This window comes from Molothrus ater, chromosome 21, assembly GCF_012460135.2.
Source record: "Molothrus ater isolate BHLD 08-10-18 breed brown headed cowbird chromosome 21, BPBGC_Mater_1.1, whole genome shotgun sequence".
Taxonomy (NCBI): Eukaryota; Metazoa; Chordata; class Aves; order Passeriformes; family Icteridae; genus Molothrus; species Molothrus ater.
The window spans coordinates 11130976-11154692 of NC_050498.2; the positions used below are offsets into that span (position 1 = coordinate 11130976).

The following is a 23717-nucleotide window of genomic DNA, read 5'->3' on the forward strand; positions in this document are numbered from 1 at the left end:
GAGTGTTTTTGGGGGTGCACGTCCCCAGGGGTGGCGGCAGGCACTGGTGCTGCTGTGCTCGGGTGCTGCGGCTGTTGAGAGCTGCTGGGACTGGGGCTGTGGCATGGAGACTGAGACACTTGGGCAGTAAATGGGATTTGGCATTTGCAGACCCTGGGTTTGGTTTGGACGAATTCCATTGTGATCCCAACTTTTCTGTTACATTTTGTTATTCCTTACCCACTTCAGGGGAAAGCACTTGGAGCTGCTGAATCCCCTGGGCTGGCAGAAGGGGAGCTGTGTCCAGAAGCAGCTCCCCAGCCTTGGCTTGGTGTTGGTGTTTTCTTGTGTCACATGAAGTCTCTGTAGGGAGCTGGAAGTGTCTCCAGGCTCCTGGGGTCCCCTTGGCTCTCCTGGGAGCACAGCTCCATGCAGTCCTGGTCAAACGTGGGGTGTTTGAGGTCAGGTTGTGCTGCCAGGAAGGGAAGACCTGAGCCAGATGGCAGCTAAGCTGCTTCCCTGGTGGGAAGGTCACCCTGGAGGAAAACATCAGCCTGCAAAGGATCTTTGCATGTCAAAGAGCAGTTCTGGCCAGGTGAGCCAGCCAGGTGGGTTTGCTTGCCTCTCACAGCAGCCCAGCAAGTGCAGGAGTCCCCAAGAAAGCAGGCAGAGACCCTCGAGCCCCCTTGGCCCTGTAAAATCCTTGGACTGGGGATGCTGGAGGTGGAAAAGTGGGATGGGGACTCGTGGGGCCCTTCCTCCTCCTCTGTGGAACAGTGGCAGGGTGGTGTCCCGTGGGGGGTCACCAGCCCTTCCCCTGCTGACAGCTCCTCAGCCCTTGTGCTCTGGCTATTTGCTCACTGGTATTGATAGGATGTACTGAGAAACCACAGAGCATTAAACAAAAAGATCAGTTAAACACCCCCCCCCTTCAGGCAGAGTCACCTCTTCTTTTAGCCTTACAAAGCAAAAATAGCACCAAAATAATCATGTCTCTGGGGAATGGAGGAGCCATGCACAGCAATTACTGGGAGCCAGTGTGTGTGCAGTCAGAACTCACATGAAAGAGCATGTGATGCTCCTCTGCTGATGGCAGCAGGAGGATGAAGGTGGGAAGAGATGAAAGATTTACTCGACCTTCGTAAAAAGAGCTGTGTCCAGGCTTGAGGCTCTTTAATATTTGATGGGCTGGAGCTGAGTTAATGGGAAGATGTGGGAATGATTTAGCATCTTGGAGCTGGTGACTATTGCACTGATCTTGAAGGTTTGATCTTAGGTCTTGTGAGGACAAGGTCTGGCGAGCAGATTGCATCTAAGTAAATTCCTTTGACTTATTAGCACTTCATAAATGGATAATTGCATGTAAATGTATGTTTTGCAATTATATTTAGCCGGAGAAGCGCATGCAAAGGAAATGGTGTCAGAACTACTGCAAGCAGCCAGCTGCAGCACACAGGGAGGTTTCCCATCTCCGTGTCTGTGGAACTGCTCCTCTCCATTGCTGATGGGCGTGGAGCCAGCCCAGTGCCAACCCCAGCAATGCCCCCCAGCAGCCTGCCCGGCATGGCTACCCCAGTTCAGGAGCCTGGCAGTGCCCCCCTCCTGCCAGTGCCTGGGGAAGGACTGGGCGTGCAGGGCCAGGGTGCAAGGAAGGCTCTGGACTTGCAGAAAACTTTAAACTCAGTTGAAGCCAGTGCTGAGCTGGAGGGCAGAATGAGGCTGGGCTGTGTGTCTCCATGGGTCAGTGCTGGGTGGGTGTTAGCTGTGCACCCAGCAGAGTGCAGGAGAGCCATGGCTGGGCATGGCATGCCAGGCAAAATGAGTCCTTGTGTTGGCAGCAGGTCTGTGGCTGGGTTCCTGCTGCGATGAAGCGCCTTGCAGTGCCAGGGAACTGCAGGTGTGTGCCCAGGGATGGTGACAGGCCTCTGCTGCTGCCATGGCTGGGAGCTGCCACCAGCCCTGCTCACCATCATCTGCTTGAGTTGCCTGCCAGGATGTGGCAGGGCCATGGTCTGTCCTTCCCGGCAGCCCGAGGACTGGTGGGAGATTTACAAAATCCAGCCAGTCCCAACGTCTCCCTGCTATCTCTGGCAGGCAGGCGGGAGCGCTTCCCTCTTCGTGGAAGGGCAGTTATCGCCCTGGCTGCCTGCCCACACCCAACCCTGCACCCACACAGCATCCTCCCAGCACATTTCACAGCCCGCCTGGGACAGAGGAAGCTTTCACAGGAGGAGGAAGGTGCTGTCAGCTCTGAGGACTCGCAGTGGTTCAGCCATTTAATCTGGTAAGCCTTAGCTATATAAAATTTCAGGCCGGGGGAATGGGTACTGGCACAGCTCCACTGATGCTCTCCCTTGGTACTTGACTCTATGCTTTCCTCCTAGTGGCCTGGTGTAGATATTGGGTTTATGTGAGGGTTTGTTCCTGCAGAAAGCCCAGGCAGGGAGCAGAGAGGTGGGCTGGGATCAGGCGGTGACGTTGGAGGTGGCGCAGCGGCGCAAGTGCCGCCCCGTCCATATGCTGAAATGTTGTTGTTGCTGTCAGACAGCCTTCCCATATTTAAAGCTAGATTATCCACAATTACATCTGCCCAGAGGACTGAGCAGCCCCACATGGGTCTATTTTTAGCTCTGTCTCAGAACTAATAAAGTGTGCTGGTTTTTCCTCCTGCCATATTTATAGCCTGTCAGGCTGGGAGCTGTTTGCAGCCGGAGGGCGGTTGCTGGGAGAGCAGCCACCTTCAGAGAGCAAATATTGTCCTGATGGGTGGAGGGAGCCATGATGGCTGGTGGTGGCTGAGCCCCATCTGCTCTGGTTCACTCCCTGTCTGCAGAGTCACTGAGGTCACCCAGGCAGGGTCTGCAGGGGCTCTTGCCCCACTTGGGTGGCTGCGGGCCTCCCCTCGGCCTGGCCATGCTCCCCCTGGCCTCCCCTCGGCCTGGCCATGCTCCACTGGCCTCCCCTCGGCCTGGCCATGCTCCCACTACCCTCCCCTCAGCCCGGCCATGCTCCCCCTGGCCTCCCCTCAGCCCGGCCATGCTCCCCCTGGCCTCCCCTCGGCCTGGCCATGCTCCCCCTGGCCTCCCCTCAGCCCGGCCATGCTTCCACTGGCCTCCCCTCGGCCCTGGCCATGCTCCCACTACCCTCCCCTCAGCCCGGCCATGCTCCCACTGGCCTCCCCTCAGCCTGGCCATGCTCCCCCTGGCCTCCCCTCGGCCTGGCCATGCTCCCCCGGCCTCCCCTTTGCCCTGGCCATAGCTCCCCTGGCCTCCCCTCAGCCTGGCCATGCTCCCCCTGGCCTCCCCTCGGCCTGGCCATGCTCCCCCTGGCCTCCCTCAGCCCGGCCATGCTCCCCCTGGCCTCCCTCAGCCCGGCCATGCTCCCCCTGGCCTCCCCTCAGCCCGGCCATGCTCCCCCTGGCCTCCCCTCGGGCCTGGCCATGCTCCCCCTGGTCTCCCCTCAGCCCGGCCATGCTCCCCCTGGCCTCCCCTCGGCCCTGGACAAGGTGGTTGAGATTTGGGGACCGTGAGCAGCCCCACGTCTGCCGGGCCAAGGAGCCCAGAGCAGGGTAGGCAGTGCCGGCGTGGCAGTGCAGGCATTCTGCCAAAGCCTGTGGTTTGTTCCTGATGATAATTTTGTTAATTACTGTACGCTCCCGCCGGCTGTCGCTTTTCCTGCCAGTTGGCAGGGCCTGGCTCCAGCCAGGCCTGGCAGGGATGGGCGGCCACGGCACCCAGCGGCACTCCCGTGCCACGCTCCTGCTCTGGAATGGCCCTCTCCATCTCGCCTGTTGCAGTTCCAGTGGGGCTTGTGGTGCTCTCCGTGACCCGTACCATACCCAAGGAACTCACATCTTCCAAAGCCCGTCGTGGAAACATGGCTTATCTCTGGCTCCCACCCAGAAGAGAAATGTAGAGGCTTGACAGGTACTTGAATAGGTCAGAGCTATATTCTGGGTCTCTGTGAAGTCTCAAAGGTCAGTCCTTTCAGGCACTGTCCTGTCTCGTTCCTCTCAAATGTTACTGGTGTCACACCAGGGACCATGACAGCTCTTTCTGCTACAACAACAGAGTGTTAATCCTTTCCAGTTTGGAATGCAGAGTCCACTTTCTAAAGCCCTGACAAGCTGATCTGGGTCTCCTGTTCCCGATCATTGATAAGATCGCACTGTGTGAGGTGATTTGAAGAGGAAGATGATGGGTCTGCAGCTAAAAACTGCTTCATTTTCCATCTTTTCTTATTTGGTGCAAGAGGCAATGAAAAATCTGTACAGCAACAGAAACCCCTGGATGTGATTGACTTCAGAACGTTCCCTGTAGTATGGATGTGTCAGAGATAATACCTGTGTTTTAGCTCCGCAAATTATATGTCTTTTAATGCTTTCACATCAAACAAGGTGTGTGAGGGAGGCGGGTAATTGAGATGGTGTCATCTCTGGAATAGTGGCTGGGGCCCAGGTGCTGCTGCTGCCGCCCCCTGTGGCACTGGGACCCCCCATGCCCCCCTCCCTGCCCACCTCCTCCTCCCACATCCCTTGCAGCACCCTCGGGAAGGGCACTGCTCCATTGAGGCTAAAGTTTGGGCTAATCCTGAGCTTCCCAGCAGGATTCCAGTGGTGACTGGTTGGCATAAAGGCTCCAGGGATGGTCTTTGCTCTGCACAGGAAGGGCCGGGGCTGAGCAGGGTGCTGGGGGTGCTGGAAGCGTTGGGTGAGTGGCACATGTTAGTGGCTGTGCCTCCAAATCTGGCTTTATTAGTGATGTTAATGATCAATGCTGACATTTAGCTCACTGATTTACTAGTAAAATTCAGAGGATCTGCAAATGCTGTAAAGACTAATTTCCTCTGCTGATTTGATCTAATTTAATTGGATGCTGAAATCTTGGAGCTCATCTTTTCAGGAGGCCTGTGTTCACAGGGAGAAATACCCCAAATTATCAGGAATACAATTTCCATGTAATTGTGCTGCTGTCATGGCCATGACTACCTCATTCTGTGTCAGCTGTGCTGTGGCTGATGCTGCCCCCAATTGCCACCACACAGCCAGGCTGCTGGGCAGGAAGAACCCAAAGGTGACTCACTTGGGCTGTCTCAATTACAAAATAGGGTTTGGTTCATAGCCAATGGCACACAATGGATGGGAGAGGTGTATAAGAGACTCCTTGTACCCACAGCTTTCTTTGTTCCTTGATAAATGAGTCTTGGAAAACCACCCACTCGTGCATTGATGTGTTGATGGCATGGTCAGTATTCCAGGCTGCTGTCACTGATTGCTCTCGGGTCACTGCTCTTCGGTGGCTTTCTTAAAGTTCTTGGCTACGGCTCAGGTCTTACCCCTCTGGAGCTGGTCTGGCTGAGTGTGTCTGTCACGCACAGTGCTCGGTGTCCCCTGCACACCTGCAGCCAGGAGCCTTCACTGGCCTGCTCTGGAGGCTTTGTGCCCTTGAGCAGGGGCGGTCTGGGGGGCACAGGCAGGGGCTGCTCCCAGCACCTTCCTTAGCTGTGCTCCTCAGCATCCCCTCTGCCCAGGGGAGGTGGCAAGACCCACCTGGCCTCAGCTGCTTTCTGCAGTGAGAGTTCTTTTGTGTTTGTTCTTTTGTTGTGGCTTTGACCACTCTTTGTGCCTTTGACCACTCTTTGACAACTCTTTCTTTTTGCTTGGGAGGGCTGGAAATTGTGCTGGGGAAATGGACACTCCTGGGCCCTGCTTGGCCACAGCCCAGGCAGAAGGTCGATGCTGGAGTGCACTTGTCACAGGGATGGGCTCTGGACAGGGCCAGCCCACCCCTGTGTGCTCCTCCTTGAGCTCAGCAGGTAAATTTCTCCTTCCTTGCCCTTCAGCTCTGCTCTTCTGTACAGGAGCCACAGTGCTGGGGCACAGGGACCATCAGGGCTGGGGCACTGCTGTGCTGGGGGGCCTTGCCAGCGTGTGGGGTGGGAGCTGGGGCTGCCCCATGCCTTGGCACATGATCCAATCTCTCAGAACTGACGTGGTGTCGGGGTGGCTGTGGCGTGTCACACCCGTCTCACACCATTTTGGGGAGATGGGCTCACTGTGCTCTGTCTCTCACTGCCTGCATGCAAGAGCTGGCTCTGTGCTTTCCTGGGATTGCCTTCATGTCTTTCTAACTGAAGGCATAAAATAAATTTCTAATCAGATTACTTGGGGCTGGATGTAATGTAATCTAAAGCTCTATTTCTTGTGATACTTCTGTAAAAGTGGATGCCCTCTTATCCTCCTCCTGCAGCACCAACTGAAGCACTATAATCGCTTTCTCCCTCGTTTGCAAGCTCCCAAATCCATTTCTGCCATGCCAGGGAAATCGGGATGTGACTGCTCCTTTGCAGGGAAGCAGTTTCTATTTTTGGGGTTTGAGCTGTGTTGCATTGTCTCCTTTTGTTCCTCTCTGGCTCCCAGTCCTTGGTGCTGGTGCAGCTGCCCCATCTCAGCTCTCCCACCTGGGCAGGGCAGGTGTCTGTGCTCTGGGGCTCTGGCCGAGTGCCTGGGCAGTGGGGAAGGGTCCCAGGGTGGTGGGGAAGGGCCTGGGCAGATCTCTGGGCTCTCCTCAGCCCCTGAGCTCAGGCTGGGCTGGCCGTGCCTCCAGCCCGGCTGTGGCAAATGCCTGGCATAGCTTGTGTATTTCTGGCACTGTCCCTCGTGAGCGAGGGAATCAGAAATATCTCCTGCCCAGGGAGGCACGGAGGGTGACAGGGACATGTCCTGCACTGTCTGATGAGGCAGCACCACAGCTCTGGCCAGAGAAGCCCTGAGTCACCAGAGCTGGGCTCAGCTGTGGCTGCAGCTCAGGTGAGAGCAGGGGGCTGAGGCAGACTGATGGGCTGCTCACCTATGGGGGGCTTCATCTCACAGCAGCATCTATACAAAAGCCAAAGTTATTACATAAATTAATGGCTTCACAATAATATTGATAGCATCATTTATTCATGGCAGATCCAGTACTCCTAGGGATAAAGGCTCAGTCTTGTCCCAGTCTGGCCTTTTCAGGTCCTTCTCTCTCAGCAGAGTGTCCAGACGGCTGCCAGGTGATGAGTTAATCACCGTGTGTAATTGTCCTGACCTGTCCTGCGCTCCCTCCAGCCCCTCAGGCTTCCTAGCTCACTGCCAAACTGCTTTGTCTGGAGCAAAAATGTCAGGGCACTTTTCAAGGGATATATATTTCTTCAAAAAACAGGGGCAATTGCTTAGCCTGGAGGTAATTTAGTCACTGACAGGGTGGTACTGGTGTTTTAAAGGAAGGATGGAGACTTGGAATGTCTTGAGCTGCAGCATTCTCCCTTAGGAGATGTCCTTTGGGACATCTGGAGAGCTTCTGGGGGTGCTGGCCCTGACAGGGCATTCCTATTGCAAACAGCCAGGAAGGTGATGGATGCTTGGTGGCATCACTGCAGGAGCAGGAGGCTGGATGGAGCTGGAGGGGGTGAGGCATGGGGAAGACAGGCAGGGCAGGAGCTCTCAGCTGCACCAGCCCTGCCACCTTGAGTGCCTGCCCTGTCTTCCTGCCCTCTCCGTCCTGGAGCAGCTCCCGGGTGGCAGAGCCTAAGACACACAGGGCAGGTTCTGCAGGGCCTGGCGCAGCCAGAGGGGATGTCCTGTGGGGCAGGAGGTCCTGGCTCCTTTTCCTGTGTGAGCCTCCAGCCCCCCTAGGAGCCCATAGCCCCCAGCCCACCTCAGCCCTCACCATCTACTGCCTTGCCCTCAGGCTATAAATTACAGATCAGCTGCAGTGAGTCCAGATGCTGCTATCCCCTGTGGGCTGGGCCCTGTTTGGGTGGAGAGGGAACCTGAGTTTCTGCTCAGTGTTTGTCTATTTCCAAATAGCACAGAATTGAACATCTTTAAAAATCAATACAAAGCCACTTCAGCATAAACCAAGAGGAGATTAATACTTAGCTTGTCTGGAAAAGGGGAGGAGAGATGTGGAAAATGTCTCCAGAGAGGGAGACTCAATGAAATTCGAATCTGCCTGTTTAATGTGAGAGCTAAAAGATTTAAAATTAACCCCCTCCCCCTCCATTAATTGGAAATGAATTTGAGAATTTGTGTAATTTGGCACAGAAATGGGATCTATTTTTTTTTTCTGTGCCTGAGGAATTTGTCAGACTGATAGCTTCAGCCTGAAGGAAAGCTGACAGGTATTTTCTGCAGGAAGAGATCTGTTGATCCATCAAAGACTTTATTGAAAGGCTTGGCAGTGCAGGTTAGCACCCAGGTTTAGCAAGATTCATTCCTCTTACAACTTATGTATTCTCACCACCACTCAGTCTGGCATCATCTGATGTTGTTCTGAGGAGACAGAAATGCAATTTGGAATTTTTGAGAATGAGTTGGACTTTTTCCTGTGGGGAAGTGGGTACCTTAAAACTTGTCTGCTGGAATTGCTGCTGCCTCAGTCTCCCCAGGGACCTCGAGATCTGGCGAAACACAAAAATACTGATCTTGGGTTTCAGTTTGGGTCTTGGCTCTCTGGAGTGCTCCATGTGCACGATGTAGGTCGGGATGGGTGCTGTGGTGACACTGAAATGCTGCCTGGCTCATCTGGGGTGAATTCATGTGGTGTGTTAACAAAAATAATGTCACACTTGCTTTTATCTGGCTTACAGTAGGATACAGAAAGAGATAACAGCAGTGATAGGGGTTTTGTTACTGTGGCATTTAAGGAATCCATCTGATTAGAGATTCTGCTGAAACATTTAGACAGAGAAGGCCAGAGCTGAGGTTGTGTTGATCTCCTTAAGGCTGGTAGGCAAGAGGGGACAGGCAGGGGCGGTGGGTGAAGCAGGAGTGTCACAGGCAGGCTGAGGCAGCAGGAGCGGCTGTTCCCTGCCAGATGTGCTCTGTGGCCTCTGCAAGCTGTTTCTCCTGAGCAAACACATTTATTACAGGCTTTGCCAGGGGAGCCCCATGCTTTGTTAATGATTGACTGCCCCAGCTGGGGGTTTCCAGGCAGCTCCTGCTCTGTGCTGGGCTCTTGCTCTGTGCGTGGGGAGCAAGGGGCCTTTCTGGCCGTCCTTCTGTGGGAGTTGCTCAGGTCCTGCTGGAATGGATGGTGGATGTACTTGCCTGCAGCCTGTGTGTGCCCCCCAACAGATTCCTGTTTGTGGCAGGGTCCCCCCAAAACCCTGACCTGGCTGTGGCACTTGGAGCTGCCCCAGGGGCCCTGCACCTGTGTGCCACTGCCAGGGAGACCCTGCCCTCCCTGCTCTGAGGCCAGGCTGGGTGCACCAACCCAGAGCAGTGGGCTGGACCAGCTGCAGGAGGAATGTTTGACTGCTCCCAGTGGCTGCAGGGGTACCGAGAGCCGGCAGGTTTGGGCAGGTGCCTGTGTCCTGTCCGGTGCTGGGTGGATGTTCTCATGAATGGTCCCACACCTGCTGGCAGCAGGGATAGTGCTCCATCCCTTAGACTGGGAAGTAGCTCGAAGTGCTGTAGCTTGTCCTGTGTCTAATTCCTGTGAAAATTGAACCGGTAGATGAGAGAGGTGAGATAAGGGGGGCAGAGGGACCTGGGTGTTTTATCACCATGGCAACAAGGACTTCCAGGGAAAGGTGCTGAAGTGAGAAGTAGATAATTTACAGTTTACTTAATAAAAAAAGAATTCATTTCCTGGAGGGAGCTGTGTGTCAGCTCCCGGTGTGAGGGACAGGCTCGAGGCCCCGTGCTGTGCCGGTGCCGCAGCCCGGGCTCGGGGGGAGGGATGCTCCGTGGCAGAGGGAGGGATGGCAGGGCCGGGCCGGGACCAGCCGGGAGCTCCCGCGGGGTTTGCTGCGGTGAGAACCCGTCTGTGGGGCAGGAGCGAGTCCTCCCTCCCTGGGGGAGCTCCTGCGCTGGCGCTTCGCCCCTTGAGGAGCCCGGGCTGCGGCAGCCGGCAAAGCCGGGAAAGCCTCGGTACCGGGGTGCCCGGGGCTGTGCCGCCGACCGTCCGCTCCCCGGGCCCGTGACGTGCTCAGAGCCCCGCCCGCCCGCAGCCCGGCCCGGGGGTGTCCGGGGGTCTGCGGGGAGGGGGCAGAGCTGCCGCCATTCCGCAGCCGCTCCCGCGGGGCTCCGCTCCCGGCCCCGCGCTCGTTACCGGCCCCGCGCTCGTTACCGGCGGCGCGGGGCGCGCGCGGGGCGGCGCGGGGCGGGGGCGGTCGCGGCCGTGGACGCGCCGCCGCCCCCGCCGGTGCCGGTGCCGGCGCTCGGTGGCGGCGGCGGCGGCAGCGGCGATGTCCCGGGCGGGCGGCAGGACGCGGTCCCGGCGCGCGGGGGTGCGGGCGGCCGTGGTGCTGATCGGGCTCCTGCACCGCTCCCGGCAGAGCAGCGAGAGAAGGTGACGCCGCGGGGAGCGCTCGGTACCGTGGGCCGGGCAGAGCCGGGGGCTGCGGGGGGACGCGGGGCCGGCGGCGGAGGGGATTACCGGGCGGGGGTGCCGGCGGCGGCACCGGGAGCTGGAAACAGGCACCGGGATAATCGTGACCCGCTCGCGGGGCGCGCCGTGTGCCGGAGCGGTGCCGGGGAGCAGGGGCCGGCACCGGTGACCGCGACCCGCTCGCGGTGTGCGGGGTGCCGGGAGCCGCGCACCGGCCCCGCTCGGTCGGTGCGCGTGTGCAGGGGCCGCACCGGGCCAGGTGAGCCCCCGCTCACCGGGACGAGCAGCGCGGTGCCTGGGGGGCTCCCGTGCGGTTCTGCCGTGACTCGGCCCCGCAGCTTTGTCTGCGGCGGGAACAGCTGACAAACGGTTTCATCTTTCATTGCCGAGCCATGGGCTGTACTTGGTGCTCAACTTTGTGCCGTAGGAATGGCCTGTTCGCAGCGCTCCGCGAGCTGGCATCTGCTCCGCGGGGCCGCTCCCCCCGCTCCGCACCGGGGCCGCTGCTGGCCTCGGAGACTGACCCCGCGCTGATCCATGCGGGCTGCCCCGGGCAGGGAGTTTGCTCCTCCAGGACTCTGCTGCTCTGGCAACTTTGGTGGTAAAAATAGTCAGAAATATGCACCCGAACCTCACAGTGTCTGTACCTCTGTTTCAGGGTGGAAGCAACATGGGCACTGCTGCAGGCTGAGGGTTTTTTTGTTTCTTTCCTTTTATTGGTTCAATTTGCGATTTTGTACCAGACTAAAATGAGTGAAGAAATGATTATTTGGAATCGTTATTGTAAAATATTCCCTCACTCCCTGATCTATAAGCATGAAAAATCAGAGTGAGGTGACTGAGGACGAAGCTTTTTCTCTGCCATCAGTTGTGGATTGCAGGGCTTGTACCTCATTTTTCAGTGCTGCCGGCATTGGGACTTTGCCTTGGACAGCTGGTGCCATGGAGAGCAGGATGTTAGTGATGCACTAGAGACTGAGCATTGGTGTTCCTGGGGAGTTCCTGTGTCACTTGCTGGTTTGAGGTATTTTTGTCTCCCTTGCTGGGCTATTAGCTAGATCATCAAAGCAGAACAGTTGGAAAAAGCCAGCCTGCAGGTCCTGAATGAGCAGCAGCAATGTCTGCTCACCTGAGCTGAGCTGTGGCTGGGTCCCCTGGAATGAAGGTGTGGGGACTGTGCTGGGGCTCCTGCTGGGCTTGACTGTTCCTGCCCTGCTGTTGCTCCTTGGGTTTTGTCCTGTTTAGCCCAGGCCCGTTCTGGCCATAGCTCTGCCCTTGGACCTTGGGCTCTAGTACCACCCAGCAAGTGTTGGAGGGCCTGGCTGGCTGGGGGGGACCTGAAGCCTCTCCTCCTGCTGTCACAGGTGTGGGGACTGTGCAAGTGCAGAGTGACACTGGGGGGGGACCTAAATGATCCTCTGGATGTTGTACCTGCTGAAACTCATTGGCCAATCCTGCATTTGCCTCAAGGGCAGGGAGTGCTTTACTGGTGACACCAAGGAGGACTTTGCCTGAGAGTTGTCTTTCCCCCAGGTACCAGGTTTTTATGAATGAGCTCAACATGGCACTGGAGTGCTTAGAAAAAACCTGGCTCTGAACTTGCACTGGAATCTGCCCCGTGATGTCTGAGCCTGGTTTTCCTTTTTATTTTTTCCCCGGCATCATGTTGTGCACAAAACGTCTCAGTGCGCCTCTTGCTGCAGGGTTTACTGAGTGCAGCAAGAGTCACACAGATTTCTCAGGGGGAGAACAAGACCCTGAGGAGGTTTTTTCTGTCTGCCATGGACTGAGGAGCCTCCATGGGAGTGATTGCAAGAACTCAAGCAGTGCTTTACGGTGGTTGTTTCATCTTATGCAAGCTGCCAGGGCCATCAAAGTGACATAATCTGCAGGAAAAGGAAGGGACTGCTAGCGGCATCGTCAAAAGGGACTCTGTTCCTCCACCTGCTCCTATTTGCTTTTTTCCCTCCTACATTCAGTCTTTGTTCTGCATTTGCAATTGAATTTTGCTTTCCATGAGCCATATGCAAGCCTGGCAGGATCAGTGGCAGCTGCAGAGTCTGTGGTGGCCCATGTCCCTCCTCGTTAGCAACCCAGCAAAGTGCAGCGCAGCACACCAGGCTCCCCTGGCAGAGCTGGGTGATGCTCACCTGCCCCTCCACCTGCACTCTTCTCACCTGTGCCTCCCCTGCACACCTGAGCTGGAGGGGAGGAGCAGGGAGGTCTGAGGAGGGTGGCTGCTGCTGTGGGCTCCTCCTTTCCTCTGAAAGCCTGGGATTTGGAACTGTATTTATATTTAAATGAATTTTCCCAACTGTCCCACATGCAAGTGAGGTGATGCTGTGGTGGCTGTCCTCTCACAGGGTGCCCTGGTGTGGGGCACTTCTCCTCTCACAGCCTCCCCTTGCCCTTTGGCATCAGTGCTGCGGCGTTTGGAGACGCAGGTTTCTGGGAGCTGTTCTCTGCAATTTGCAAATTATTGAATCAGCTCAGAAACGGCTGCCCGAGGTTCCTGGCTTGGGTTTGGCAGGAATAGGATCAGACGAGCCTTCTGGTCTGAAAATGTCTGCAAGTGCCTTGGCTGATTTACCCAGATCTGCAGGAAATTGCCACTTTCTCTGTTCCTGCAAGGCAGAGTAGGCAGCACATTTTGTAAAAGATAGAAACTTCTTTTCACCATTACTTGCACTTCGAGCCTCACTGGCCTGTCCTGGCCTGGCCCAGTGGGAAGCCCTTGGCCAGCTGGGAAGATTCCAGTGTCTGTAGAGGTGCAGGCAAAGCAGGAGTCAGCTCCTTGCTGGCCCCCCTGCCCAGCAGGACGGGCAATGCGTGCTGCAGCAGGGAGCCCATGGCCAGTGCAGGCAGCTGGGATCCTGCCTGCTCAAGCACACGGTGCTCTCAACTGTTCAACAAAGTTTATTTGCTGTTTGGAGGGGCAGTTAAAGCCAACCCCAGTGGCAGTTAAATGTCACCTTTCTTTGAGCAGGGCTGAGGACAGAGTGCTGGGGACACTGCGTGTGTGCAGGTGCAGGTTGGCAGTTTGCAAATATGTAATTTATTGCAAGAAATGTAGATGAGAAAATGCTGCACTTTTTTTTTGCTGACTCTCAGGCTTCCATGTGAGAAGGCAACGCTGCTGAATAGGGCTAAGCTGAGCCAGGACATAACAAGGTAAATCAGTTTCTAGGGAAGATGTTCCATAGCAGGGGCTCTGCCCAAGGGTCCTGCAGCTCTGCAGCACTGAGTGCTTGGGCTGCACCCCTGCCTGGGGGGGATTCTGGAGCCCCACAACTGTCTGACATCAGTGGGAGCCTGCAGCAGTGCATGTCCTCTGCTGATGTCCTCCGTGGGATGAGTGATGATGCAGCGAGATCCTGCTTGCCTGGCATCCTGGGATTGGGTGGAGAGCTGCTCAAAGTCAGGGCAAGGTTCTTCATTCAGGCACTCACTGCAGATTTCCAGGTGTAAACTCACAGCAAGGTGCCCTTGTCTGTGATGCAAAAAACCCATAGTTTTTGGTTGGTTTTTTTTTTTTTTTCAATTTGTGAGCAGCTGGCAAGGGCCCCTGGCCATGCTGCTCTGCCTGGTGTGTCAGCAGGTGCTCGTGTTCGTGTCCCAGGAGCCAGGGGTCAGCCCCAGCTGTGTGGGGGATGAATGAGAGGAGCCCTCCCAGAGGGAGGACGAGCAGCCTGTGCCCCACTCCCACTGCCCGCTGTGGACAGGGCTGAGCCTGGTAGGGGGAGGATGCAAAGTGATAGGGAAGCACAGCCCCCTCTGGAAACTTAGGAGATCAGGCATGGAATATGAAATCAACTAAAAAGGAAGCAGCTGGCAAGGTGATGCCCATCAAGGATAAAAAATTATGAGTCCAAAAATAGAGGCTGTTAATTTACAGGAGAGTCATTGCTGACCTTCTCAAGGATGAGGCATCTGACAGGCAGGACTTGTTGCTGCAGGAGTTTGGTACCTCCTTAGGCCAGGTTTGATCTGTGGAATTAAGCATTGGCATACGGGTAACCTGGGGTGCTCCCATCCCATTTGCACATCCTGACAGAGTAGAGCCAACCATGTGTGGAGCATTTCACCATGTCAGGTAATATGCTGGCATCTCCCCTCCCCACCTGTGATTTATCTAAATGTACTGTGTTGATTTAGAGCCTGTCTGGGAAACAAATCAGATGGACAAAACGAGGAGGTGGGATGCCCTGGGGGTTTTACATTAGGCTTTGGCTTGAGAGAGCGTGAGAGAAGTGTGCGCCCCGAGTCAGGGTCTGGATGGGAACACGCCAAGGGTCCAGGCAGCCTTGGCTCTGTGCTGAGCAGGACTTTTAAATCAGAATTTCAGTATGTCAGTGGGGTTTACTAAATACAGGATATTAATTTGAACGTGCTTTAGGACTGTGATCAGGGATGCTTTAAAGAGCAAGACCTCACCTGCCCTTGCTGTGCTGGGAGCTCACCAGTGTCCATGATTTGCCCCCAAAATAGGGGGAAAAATCCCCATTTTCTCCCTCTTTGGAAGGAGCCAGGAGAGCAGCCCTTGGCAGGTGGGCTTTGCCTCCCTAGAGCTGGCAACAGGTCCCCCAGCACAGTCCTGGGGGCTGGGATGGCTGGGGTGATCTCAGACTCCGTTCGGAAACCCTGCAGTCGGCCCTGCCATAGCCGCATTAAGGTATTTCCTTAATTAGATTTACTAAGAATGCAGGATTCTAATTCTCTCTTTTTCCTTCTCTCTTAATTTGCCTAATGAGAAAAACAAAGAAATAATTACAGAAGCGATGCCCACGTTTCCTTCTGGAGAGGCTGGTGTCCGGCTCCGGAGGATGCTCTGGCCCATCCTGTGCGCTGGTGCCTGGCCGTGGCCAGGGCGGGCCCGGGGGCATCGGGGGCAGGCAGAGCCCCCTGGCAGCTGCAGCTGCCCCCTTCGGGAGCGGGCGCAGCGCTGTGACCTGTGGCTGTCAGTGCTGGGGCCGCGCATCTCCTGTGGTGCCAGGGAGAGGCGCGCGGAGCTGCCCGGCGTCCCCAGCGCCCATCCTCGCTGGGGTGGGCGCCTGCCACCCCTGCTGTGCTTCAGGCTGTGCAGAGAGGCGCCCTCAGTGCCAGCTGGCGACTGGGGCACGGAGAGGGGCTGCTGTGAGCCCCGGTGCACAGACAAAGGCGTGCTAATCTTCCCCTGATTCATTTACCATCCCCGAGGGCAATCAGTTTGGGAAACGGGCGCCGGCCCTTGACCCCAGCGCTGATGGCGGGCTGAATCATCAGCGTCTGTGGCTGGACTTTACCATAACAGATTCTCAGCGCAGAGGCCCGTTCCTAGCAGTCGTTGGGGATGGGCTTGTTTTGCTCTCCCGGAACTGCAGGAGCAGTTCCAGCAGTTTGGCCCCAAAGAAGCAGCCAGCATGTGACAGAGGAACATGTTGTTAAGTTGGGTGATTTTATAATACTTAGAATATGATGCTATGGCAACCCACTACAAATCCCAGATCAAATCAATTATTTGTGCGCATCCCTGTAACTTTAATCTTTTCAAAGTCGTATCTGTTTTATGCCTTTGAGGCCACTGTGCAGTTGAGTGCAATCAGGCAGAGCTCAGGGTTCAAAGCAAGGAGAGCAGAGGATGAGTGGTTTGCTCCAGATCAGGCTGTGCTTTAGTGTCCTAGAAAGTCAAAGAGCAAACAAGGAAAATCTGTCATCCTCGGCATTTTTCAGCAGTAGAGACATGGTGAGGTTGTGGAGAGCAGAGAGGGAAGGAGCTTGATAAACAGTATGGGTAGGCAGGATGGGAATTCTCCTATTGCCCCTCATTGCTCCAGTTAATTTCTTGCACTGAAAAACTGGAAGATGCCAGGAGCTCAAATGAGGTGTAATAATGTAAATTTAACCTGCTCTGATATGAAAAAGAGAGAAGAAGATTTACTTTGCTTTAATGTAATGTGAAACACCAGCTCTTGGTCTGGATTCACATTTGGGCACAACGCAGTGGGTATTGCCCCCAGTGCCTCTGGGTAAGCCCATGTTGCTGGCACAGCCCAGGTGGGGCCATGACTCCCCTGGGTGTGATCCCTTTAGGATGATGCTGCTGGTCCCACTTTGCCTCCCCAGCAGCCCCAGTGCATCCCCCAGCAGCTCCGCGGCTGCTGAGGAGGGGCTGCAGGCGCCCATGACCAGCAGGTGGTTGTCACCTGCTGTCCCGAATCCCGGGGCCTGGGAGGGCAGCCGGGGGTGCTGGGGCTGTGGGGAGGGCAGGGGTTTCACGGGGTGCCCCTGTGGCAGGAGCTGCGTGCTGGAGAGGCCCGGCGGGATCGGTGCCGGCGCTGCGCGGAGCCATCCCGGGGCGCGCTGCCATGGGAACCAAACCTCGTTACGGAGAGATAAACAGTTGGACATTTTGGCCCGGTTTCTGCAGGACTAACCTGGCAGGGACGAGAGGAAACTAAATTAAATCTCAGATTTTCTGACTCCCGGAGGAGCATCTGGCAGTGCCGCTGTGTGATGGTGTGGCTGCCTGCCCGGGAACTGCCGGGCGACAGGGATGGGAATTTTGCTCAGGGGAGGGCTGAGGCTGTACTTTTCCAAAGCTTAGGGGACTTTCGGGGTGCAGTCTTGACAGCTCCGTGGCACAGGGGCTGCTTTTTGCTTTCCTGGGGTCTTGCATCTTCATGATGGCTCTTGGTACTTCCAAATCCAGCGCCAGGTGCCGTTTTGGCAAAGGTGCCCTCAGCTGGGTCCCTCCAAAGCCGTGCTGGGGTGCCCCTGGGTGTCACTGAGCCTCCTTTGCTGCCCGAGGGCTGCTCAGCCGCAGGTCCTGCCCAGGTGGGGAGGGTGCCAGAGGGAGCGAAGCCGTGGGGACGGCTGGTTCCTGTCATAGGAACAGCCCTGCTGTCCCTGCACCACCGCACCACGCATGGGGACTCGCAGCCCACCCTGGGCACGGGCTCTTCTGATTACTTTTATCACCTTCTCACACTGTCTGCTGGGTTTTTTCTCAGATTCCAGATATTACTGTACAGGCAGCTGCACACCGCGGCTTTGCCAAGGGAGATAACCCTTATCTCCTGCCTGGTGCGCTGGCTCGGGCGGCGGAGCTGACATGCCTGTGTTTGGTTTTCCAGGAAGCAGGAGCTGCTGAACAGCACGGATGTGGCCGTCCCGGAGCGGCCGCTGTCCCCCCCCCCTGACGGCCCCCCCGACCATGAAGGTGAGAGTGCGGGCCGGGGTTTGGAGCGCCAGGCCGGTGGGGAGCGGCGCTGCCAGCGCAGCGGCTGCACGGAGCAGGGCTGTTCCCACAGGAGCAGCAGTGGGTGGTTTCTGGAATCCAGCCGGCAGCCCGTTCCGGCTCCGTCCCTCTCCACCCGCGGTGCCGGCCGTGCGTGCGGCCCATCCCGCACCGGCGCTCCCGTTCCGCCACCGCGAGCGGCGCTGCCAGGCGGGCGCTGGGTCCCGGAGCTGCTTCCCTGCCAGCGACGCTCCCCAGCCCCGTGCCGGGTGGCTCTGTGTGATTCCCAGTGTGTTTCCCTCCCGGTGACCCTCCCAGCCCCGTGCCGGGTGGCTCTGTGTGATTCCCACTGTGTTTCCCTCCCGGTGACCCTCCCAGCCCCGTGCCGGGTGGCTCTGTGTGATTCCCAGTGTGTTTCCCTCCCGGTGACCCTCCCAGCCCCGTGCCGGTCGCTCTGTGCCCGCATGGGGCAGGCGCGGTGCCCGCCGCGGGGCCGGGCACCCTGAGCTGCGCGTCCCACCTGTCCGTCCCCGCAAACCGCACCTGTCCGTCCCCGCAAACCCCGCCTGTCCGTCCCCGCAAACCCCACCCGCCTGTTCCCGCAAACCGCACCTGTCCGTCCCCCGCAAACCCCACCCGCCTGTTCCCGCAAACCGCACCTGCCGCCCGCCCAGCCTGTTCCGGGCTCTGCCTCCCAGGGGAGCCACCCTTTGGAACAACAATCCGGCCGTCCTGCTGTGCCTCTGGCTTGGGGGAACGTTACCGAGGGGAGGCGGGGCTGGGGGGGATGGCCGGGCTGCGGCTCCTGCTGTGCCCGTGAGGAGCTCGGGCTGTGCGGCTGATGCAGGCGGGGAGCGATGCCAGGAAGGTAAAAGATTTCTTCCAGGGCTGCGACATGTGGGGGAGAGTGCTGGGGAGGGTGCCCAGCTCTGCTTGCCTGCCCTCCACTCTGCTCCTGCCTGGTGCAGAGTTTTCTTTCCGTCCTTTCCTCTGTGGCCCAGCAAAGCTGGCTCTAAGTGTGCACAGCTCTCTGAAGGGCTGTGTGCTTTGCTCAGTACGTGTGGCATTTTCTGTGGGACTCGCTGTAGCACCTGGGTCCGGTGCCACTGTGGAGTCAGGTCTTGGCTCTGGCTACTGGTAGAGCAGGACCTGAAACTACCCAGGAACATTTGTGCCTGGAGATAAACAGAATCCAAACCAAGCTCAAACTAAGGAAGACTTTTTAAAGAGTATTCTGCTGTGGGCACAGGGCTATCTGAGCCTGGGGTTTCTCTTTTTTGACTTCCTCAGGTGTGTTAGGTGAGGAGGGGCATGGTCTAAAGCTGGAAACAGCAAGGTTGTGTCCGAGGCACAGCTGCCCCACCTGTGCTGGCAGCCACAGACTGCTCGTGCTGTAAACCCGACCTTTGCTCACCACAAATAATAAAGGAAAAAATGTCTCTCAGACTTTTCCTTTGATTTTCATTTCTTCATCCTCTCCTCTGTTTTTTCCCTTTTTTTTTTTTTCTTTTGAGAAATTCAGTCTGTTCTAAGGGCTCACTAAAAATCATCCCCCTTGCCTTTCCCCTTGTTACCATGACCCCTTTTTTTGGCCCCAAATCACGCATGTCCCTCCCGCGAACCGTTTCTGGCGGCCGGTGGGACGGGAGCTGCTGGTCCCGCTTTTCCCTGGCCCCTGGGGCTGGCGGCACCGCCGTGGCCCGGCCGCTCGTGGTCCGCACCGGGAGCAACCCCGGCCCGGTGAAAGGAGGGCAGAGAGAAGGGACGGGGCGGGGGCGGCGCGCCTCCAGAAAAGCCGCTCAGGGGCCTTACGGGAGTGCCGCATTCACAGCCGCAGCTTGGCCGGGGAGTTTGTTGTGCGTACCTGACGGCAGCAGGAGCTGGGAGGGGGATCAGGACTGTCCGGCCGGCCCGGCTGCTGCGGGTGCGGTGCGGGAGGGGCAGCTCAGCTAGATGGGAGCGGGGTTAGCTGCAGCTCCCGAGGGAGAGCGGCTGAGCCGGCAGCGGGGTGCCGGCGGCTCCCCGGAGGGGCGATGGTGGGCTCAGCCCGCCCTGGTGGGGGTTCTTGTCCCTGAGCCCTCTCCGTGTCACCCAGGGCGCGGGGCCGCCCGCCCTGTGTGTGGCCTCCTGCCCCGGCACTCCCGAGCCAGGCAGCACAACAGGGATTCCAATAGAGCAGCTCAGTAAGCTCTTCAGTTCCTGTGGCAAGGGGGATTAACCCTGCACGGGGCAACCCAGCACCACAGGCAGCAGCTTTGCCAATGCTGCTGTGATTGTGAAGATAAATGAGTCAAGACCCCTGATCAAACGTGCTCAAAGCTCGGCATTTCTGGGGGTCGAGGGCTTCTGGCAAGGGCAGCTGCAGCAAGGATGGGGCTGGATGGGAATCCCAGCTGCCTGGTCACATTCAGGGAGCAGGACAAGTGCTCGGGGTGGGGGTCCAGTGTCCCTGCTGTCATGTGGCTTGGACTGGCTTGCTTTGTGTCTGCTTTTATCGAACAGTCGATGTCCTTCTTTTCTTTTCAGTCGGCAGAATTCTTTGAAATGCTGGAAAAAATGCAGGTGAGCAGCAGTGTGCATGCCATAACTCGGGATATTTGCCCCAGCACAGCCCCTGAGGGCAGAGGGCCTGTCCCAGGAACAGACCTCACCTTCCAGCCACTTGGGTTGGAGTGATCTCCATGTAGCAAAATACCCTCATGTTGGTGGACTGACCCCCTGTGTGGGTAAAAGCATCTAAAATGCGTTTATTTTGTTCCAAACAGGCACCAAAACTGGAAGAACAGAGGTCTGGAAGTCAAAAACACAAGGTTGGTTGATTTTTGTTTCTTGGGGGCATCTCTTCAAGTGTCCCCCCCATCTCAGAGGTTTATTGTGATTGTCAAAGACAGTCACTCAAAGGGCTGGAAAGGATTTGGATGTTATCTAAAAGCAAGGCACTGATTGAATTGCAGAGATGGGAGCATGGTGCCTGTAAATCCCTAATCCAGCTTTATGGCCAGCCCAGTGCTTTTCAGCTCCCAGCTGTGCAAAAGGGTTGGGGTTTGCCACTGCACTGGGAAGTTGCACCAGTGGAGGAACTCCCTTTAGGCAGGGCTTAGCCTGCATTGGTGCCTTCCTGCAAGGGACCAGCAGGTGCTGGAGGCACTCCCTGGCTTGGGTGGGCAGGGCTGGGGTTTTAGGGGACAGCTGGGGAGAGCAGATGGTCATGGATGATGTTTTGGTTCCTTTTTCCAGGAAGACTACATCCCATACCCCAGCATCGATGAGGTGGGTGCCCTGAACCCCCTGAGCACCTTCTGGTGAATGCCTTTCCAAAACTGCTGAGGGCAGAGGAATTGGTTGAGACTGTTTCTGAGAGGAGCTACATAAAGCATGTTTCTCCTCCCTACCTTTGTGGTTTTTGGCTTTTCCTCAGTAGCACGTGCCCTCTTCTGTGACAGAGAAGAGGTTTCAGAGAGGGGCTGGACTTGTCTCTCCTGGTGGCAGGGCTGGGGTCTGCTGCAGTAGAGGGGCAAAACATGGAGCAATGAGCTCTGCATCCCACACCCACACCCCAGTCTTGCCTGATTCCTCGTGGCACATGTCTCTGCAGATCCTGGAGAAGGGTAGCCCATACCCACTGATCATCCTGCCCCAGTTTGGGGGGTATTGGATAGAAGACCCAGAAAACCTTGGCACGCCCACCTCATCTGACAGCAGCATCTGTGAGGAGGAGGAGGAAAACCTCAGTCCCAGCACCTATGGCTACAAGCTGGAGTGCAAGGGAGAGGCCAGAGCCTACCGCAAGCATTTCCTGGGGAAGGTCGGTTCCTCCACCCCACGGGGCTCAAACCTTTGGCCAAGAAAACTCTCCAGTTGAGAGAAAAATGGGCGAGTTTTACAATTTCCCTCTTTGCAGGGAATGGAGCACTGGTGGGTTCCCAGCACGGCAGTGATGGCCACACATGTGGCTTTGCCCCTGGCCCCACGGGCACAGGTCTCCTGGGACACCAGTGAGGGTGTTGGCTCTGAGCCTCCTGCCCCGGGGACCTGGGGCTCAGCCAGACATGGGGCCCTGTAGGGCAGCCCCTGCCCTGTTGCTCACAGCCCTGCTCCTGGCAAGGGGGTGCTGGGTGAGTGGTGGGAGGGTGTGGGGTAGCAGGTGAGTGTCCAGGCAGTGTCCTTGCCATCAGCGAGTTGCTTCCCGGCTGCTAACATGCTGTTTTCTATTTTTAGGATCATTTAAATTTCTACTGTACAGCCAGCAGCCTTGGAAATCTGATCCTTTCTGTTAAATGCGAGGAGACAGATGGCACAGAATATTTAAGGGTTATACTCAGGTACAGAAAAAAAAATCTTTGTTTAACAAAATATTCTCTCTTTGGGAGTCCCTGGTTCTGTTTCTACAGGAGGTGCTTGAGCTGGACTGGCAGCATGTGGAGGGGGCCTGGGTGGGATGGGAGGCAGTGGCAGCATCCCTGTGTTTCTGTGCTGGGATTGCCTAAACCTGATAATGAATGTGCCACTTTGATCTGTCACTAAACCTGCTGGAACTGAACATAAACTTCTGTGGGTTTAATCCTCCCTGGGATAACACCAGTCACTTCTCTCACCATCCCTCCATAAGCTGACAGGACCCAGCATGTCTGAACCATTGTGTCATTTCCCTCAAACTATGAATATTTTAAGAGATGAGAAGACAAATCGAGCCTTTGCTCACTAACCAGGCCCAACAAATGCAGCACAACTGTGTTTCCCAACAGTGAGTGTTGCTTTGCTGTAGACACTCTCTGACATCTGTCTGCTCATTGTTTCTTTGCTAGGTCCAAAGTGAAGACATTGCATGAAAGGATCCCATTGGCAGGATTCAGCAAACTCCCGAGTATCCCCCAGATTGCAAAGGTGAATTGCCTGGCTTGGCTGGAGCTCGTGCAGCAAGGCCTGTGCCAGTGCACATCAGGCAGTGCCGGGCAGTGCTGGGCAGCAGTGCCTGGGCTCTCAGGTCAAGGGGTGCTTGGGTGGTGCTGTGGCTTGCTCTGCTGTTGTTTTCCTGCAAGGAGAGCAAGTGCCTCTCCTTTGACATGGAGGGACCTGGGACCTGGCTTGCTGCATCCTCAGCTGGGGCCAGCCAGGCCATGGGGCATCCCAATGAGAGGATGTGAAGTGGGAAGCTCCTGCTATTGGAGGCTGTATTTGGCTTCTTTATAAGACGTTCATGGCTGAAGTTCTGGCCCAGGACCTGGCACTGACTGTTCTTTCCCCTTGCCCACAGGCCTTCTGTGACGATGCCTCTGGGCTGAAATTTAACCCGGTTCTCTACCCCAAGGTGAGGTAACTTGCCCAAGTTGGTTGTGTGTTCTGCAGGGACACTGAGAACCACACCCAGGGCCACTGTTGAAAACTTTTAACCTAATTATGTGAGAATTTGGCTTCTTTTCCCCTTCCACTCTCCTGATGCTGCCCAGCGGTTGTTGTACCCTGCTGCAGCTCTGGTGGGCTCTCCTCACCCCTCTCCATGGATCTTTTGGCCATCACATTTTGAACCACTGAATTGGCATTTTGCTTTCCTGCAGGCATCCCAGATGATAGTGTCTTATGATGAGCATGAGGTCAACAACACATTCAAGTTTGGTGTGATCTATCAGAAGTTCAGGCAGGTGAGCTGTCCCCACGCTGCTTTCATGGAGCATGTCCCAGTGATCCCAGAGATCCACATTTCATGAGCACAGGCTCAACTCTGACCTTAATTCTGCCATGTGCAGCACCTCGTGGCACTGTCTGTCCTCATTGACTGTGTTTCTCATTGCTCGGATGTTTTCCCCACTCATTAAAAAATTATATGACTGAAAAGTCTCAGTATGGAAATCAGCCCACAAGCTGCTGTAGGGAAAAGCGGATGTGAAAATGGATTTTAGCAGGCGTGGTATTTTAATCAGATATATGTTTAGACAGCTAAACAACTACGTTTGTCTGGAGGGACTGTGGGCTCTGAAGAGAGGCGCTTGCTGAAAGTGCTGTCATTAGCAGGGGGACTCTGGATGGGGAGTGCAGAACTCAGCCTCAGAACTCACTGAAAATTACTCTGACAGGCACTCTACATATTGCATTTTGGGTTGGATTGAGTGACTCATGTAAGGCTGTAATTAGGGTTTCATTGTTTTGAAATACAGCAA

The 23717-nt window shown here is 56.4% G+C and overlaps 1 protein-coding gene across 1 annotated transcript in view; it reads left to right on the top strand.

Annotated features, from left to right (window-relative positions):
- Window positions 1–23717, top strand: part of RAP1GAP2 (RAP1 GTPase activating protein 2) — a 53246-nt gene that overhangs the window by 16615 nt on the left and 12914 nt on the right. Inside the window, 10 exon segments of the mRNA XM_054517027.1 lie at window positions 17459–17513; window positions 17515–17544; window positions 20089–20124; window positions 20328–20372; window positions 20800–20832; window positions 21158–21367; window positions 21781–21884; window positions 22368–22446; window positions 22817–22870; window positions 23118–23201. Coding sequence (XP_054373002.1) covers window positions 17459–17513; window positions 17515–17544; window positions 20089–20124; window positions 20328–20372; window positions 20800–20832; window positions 21158–21367; window positions 21781–21884; window positions 22368–22446; window positions 22817–22870; window positions 23118–23201 — 730 coding nt within the window.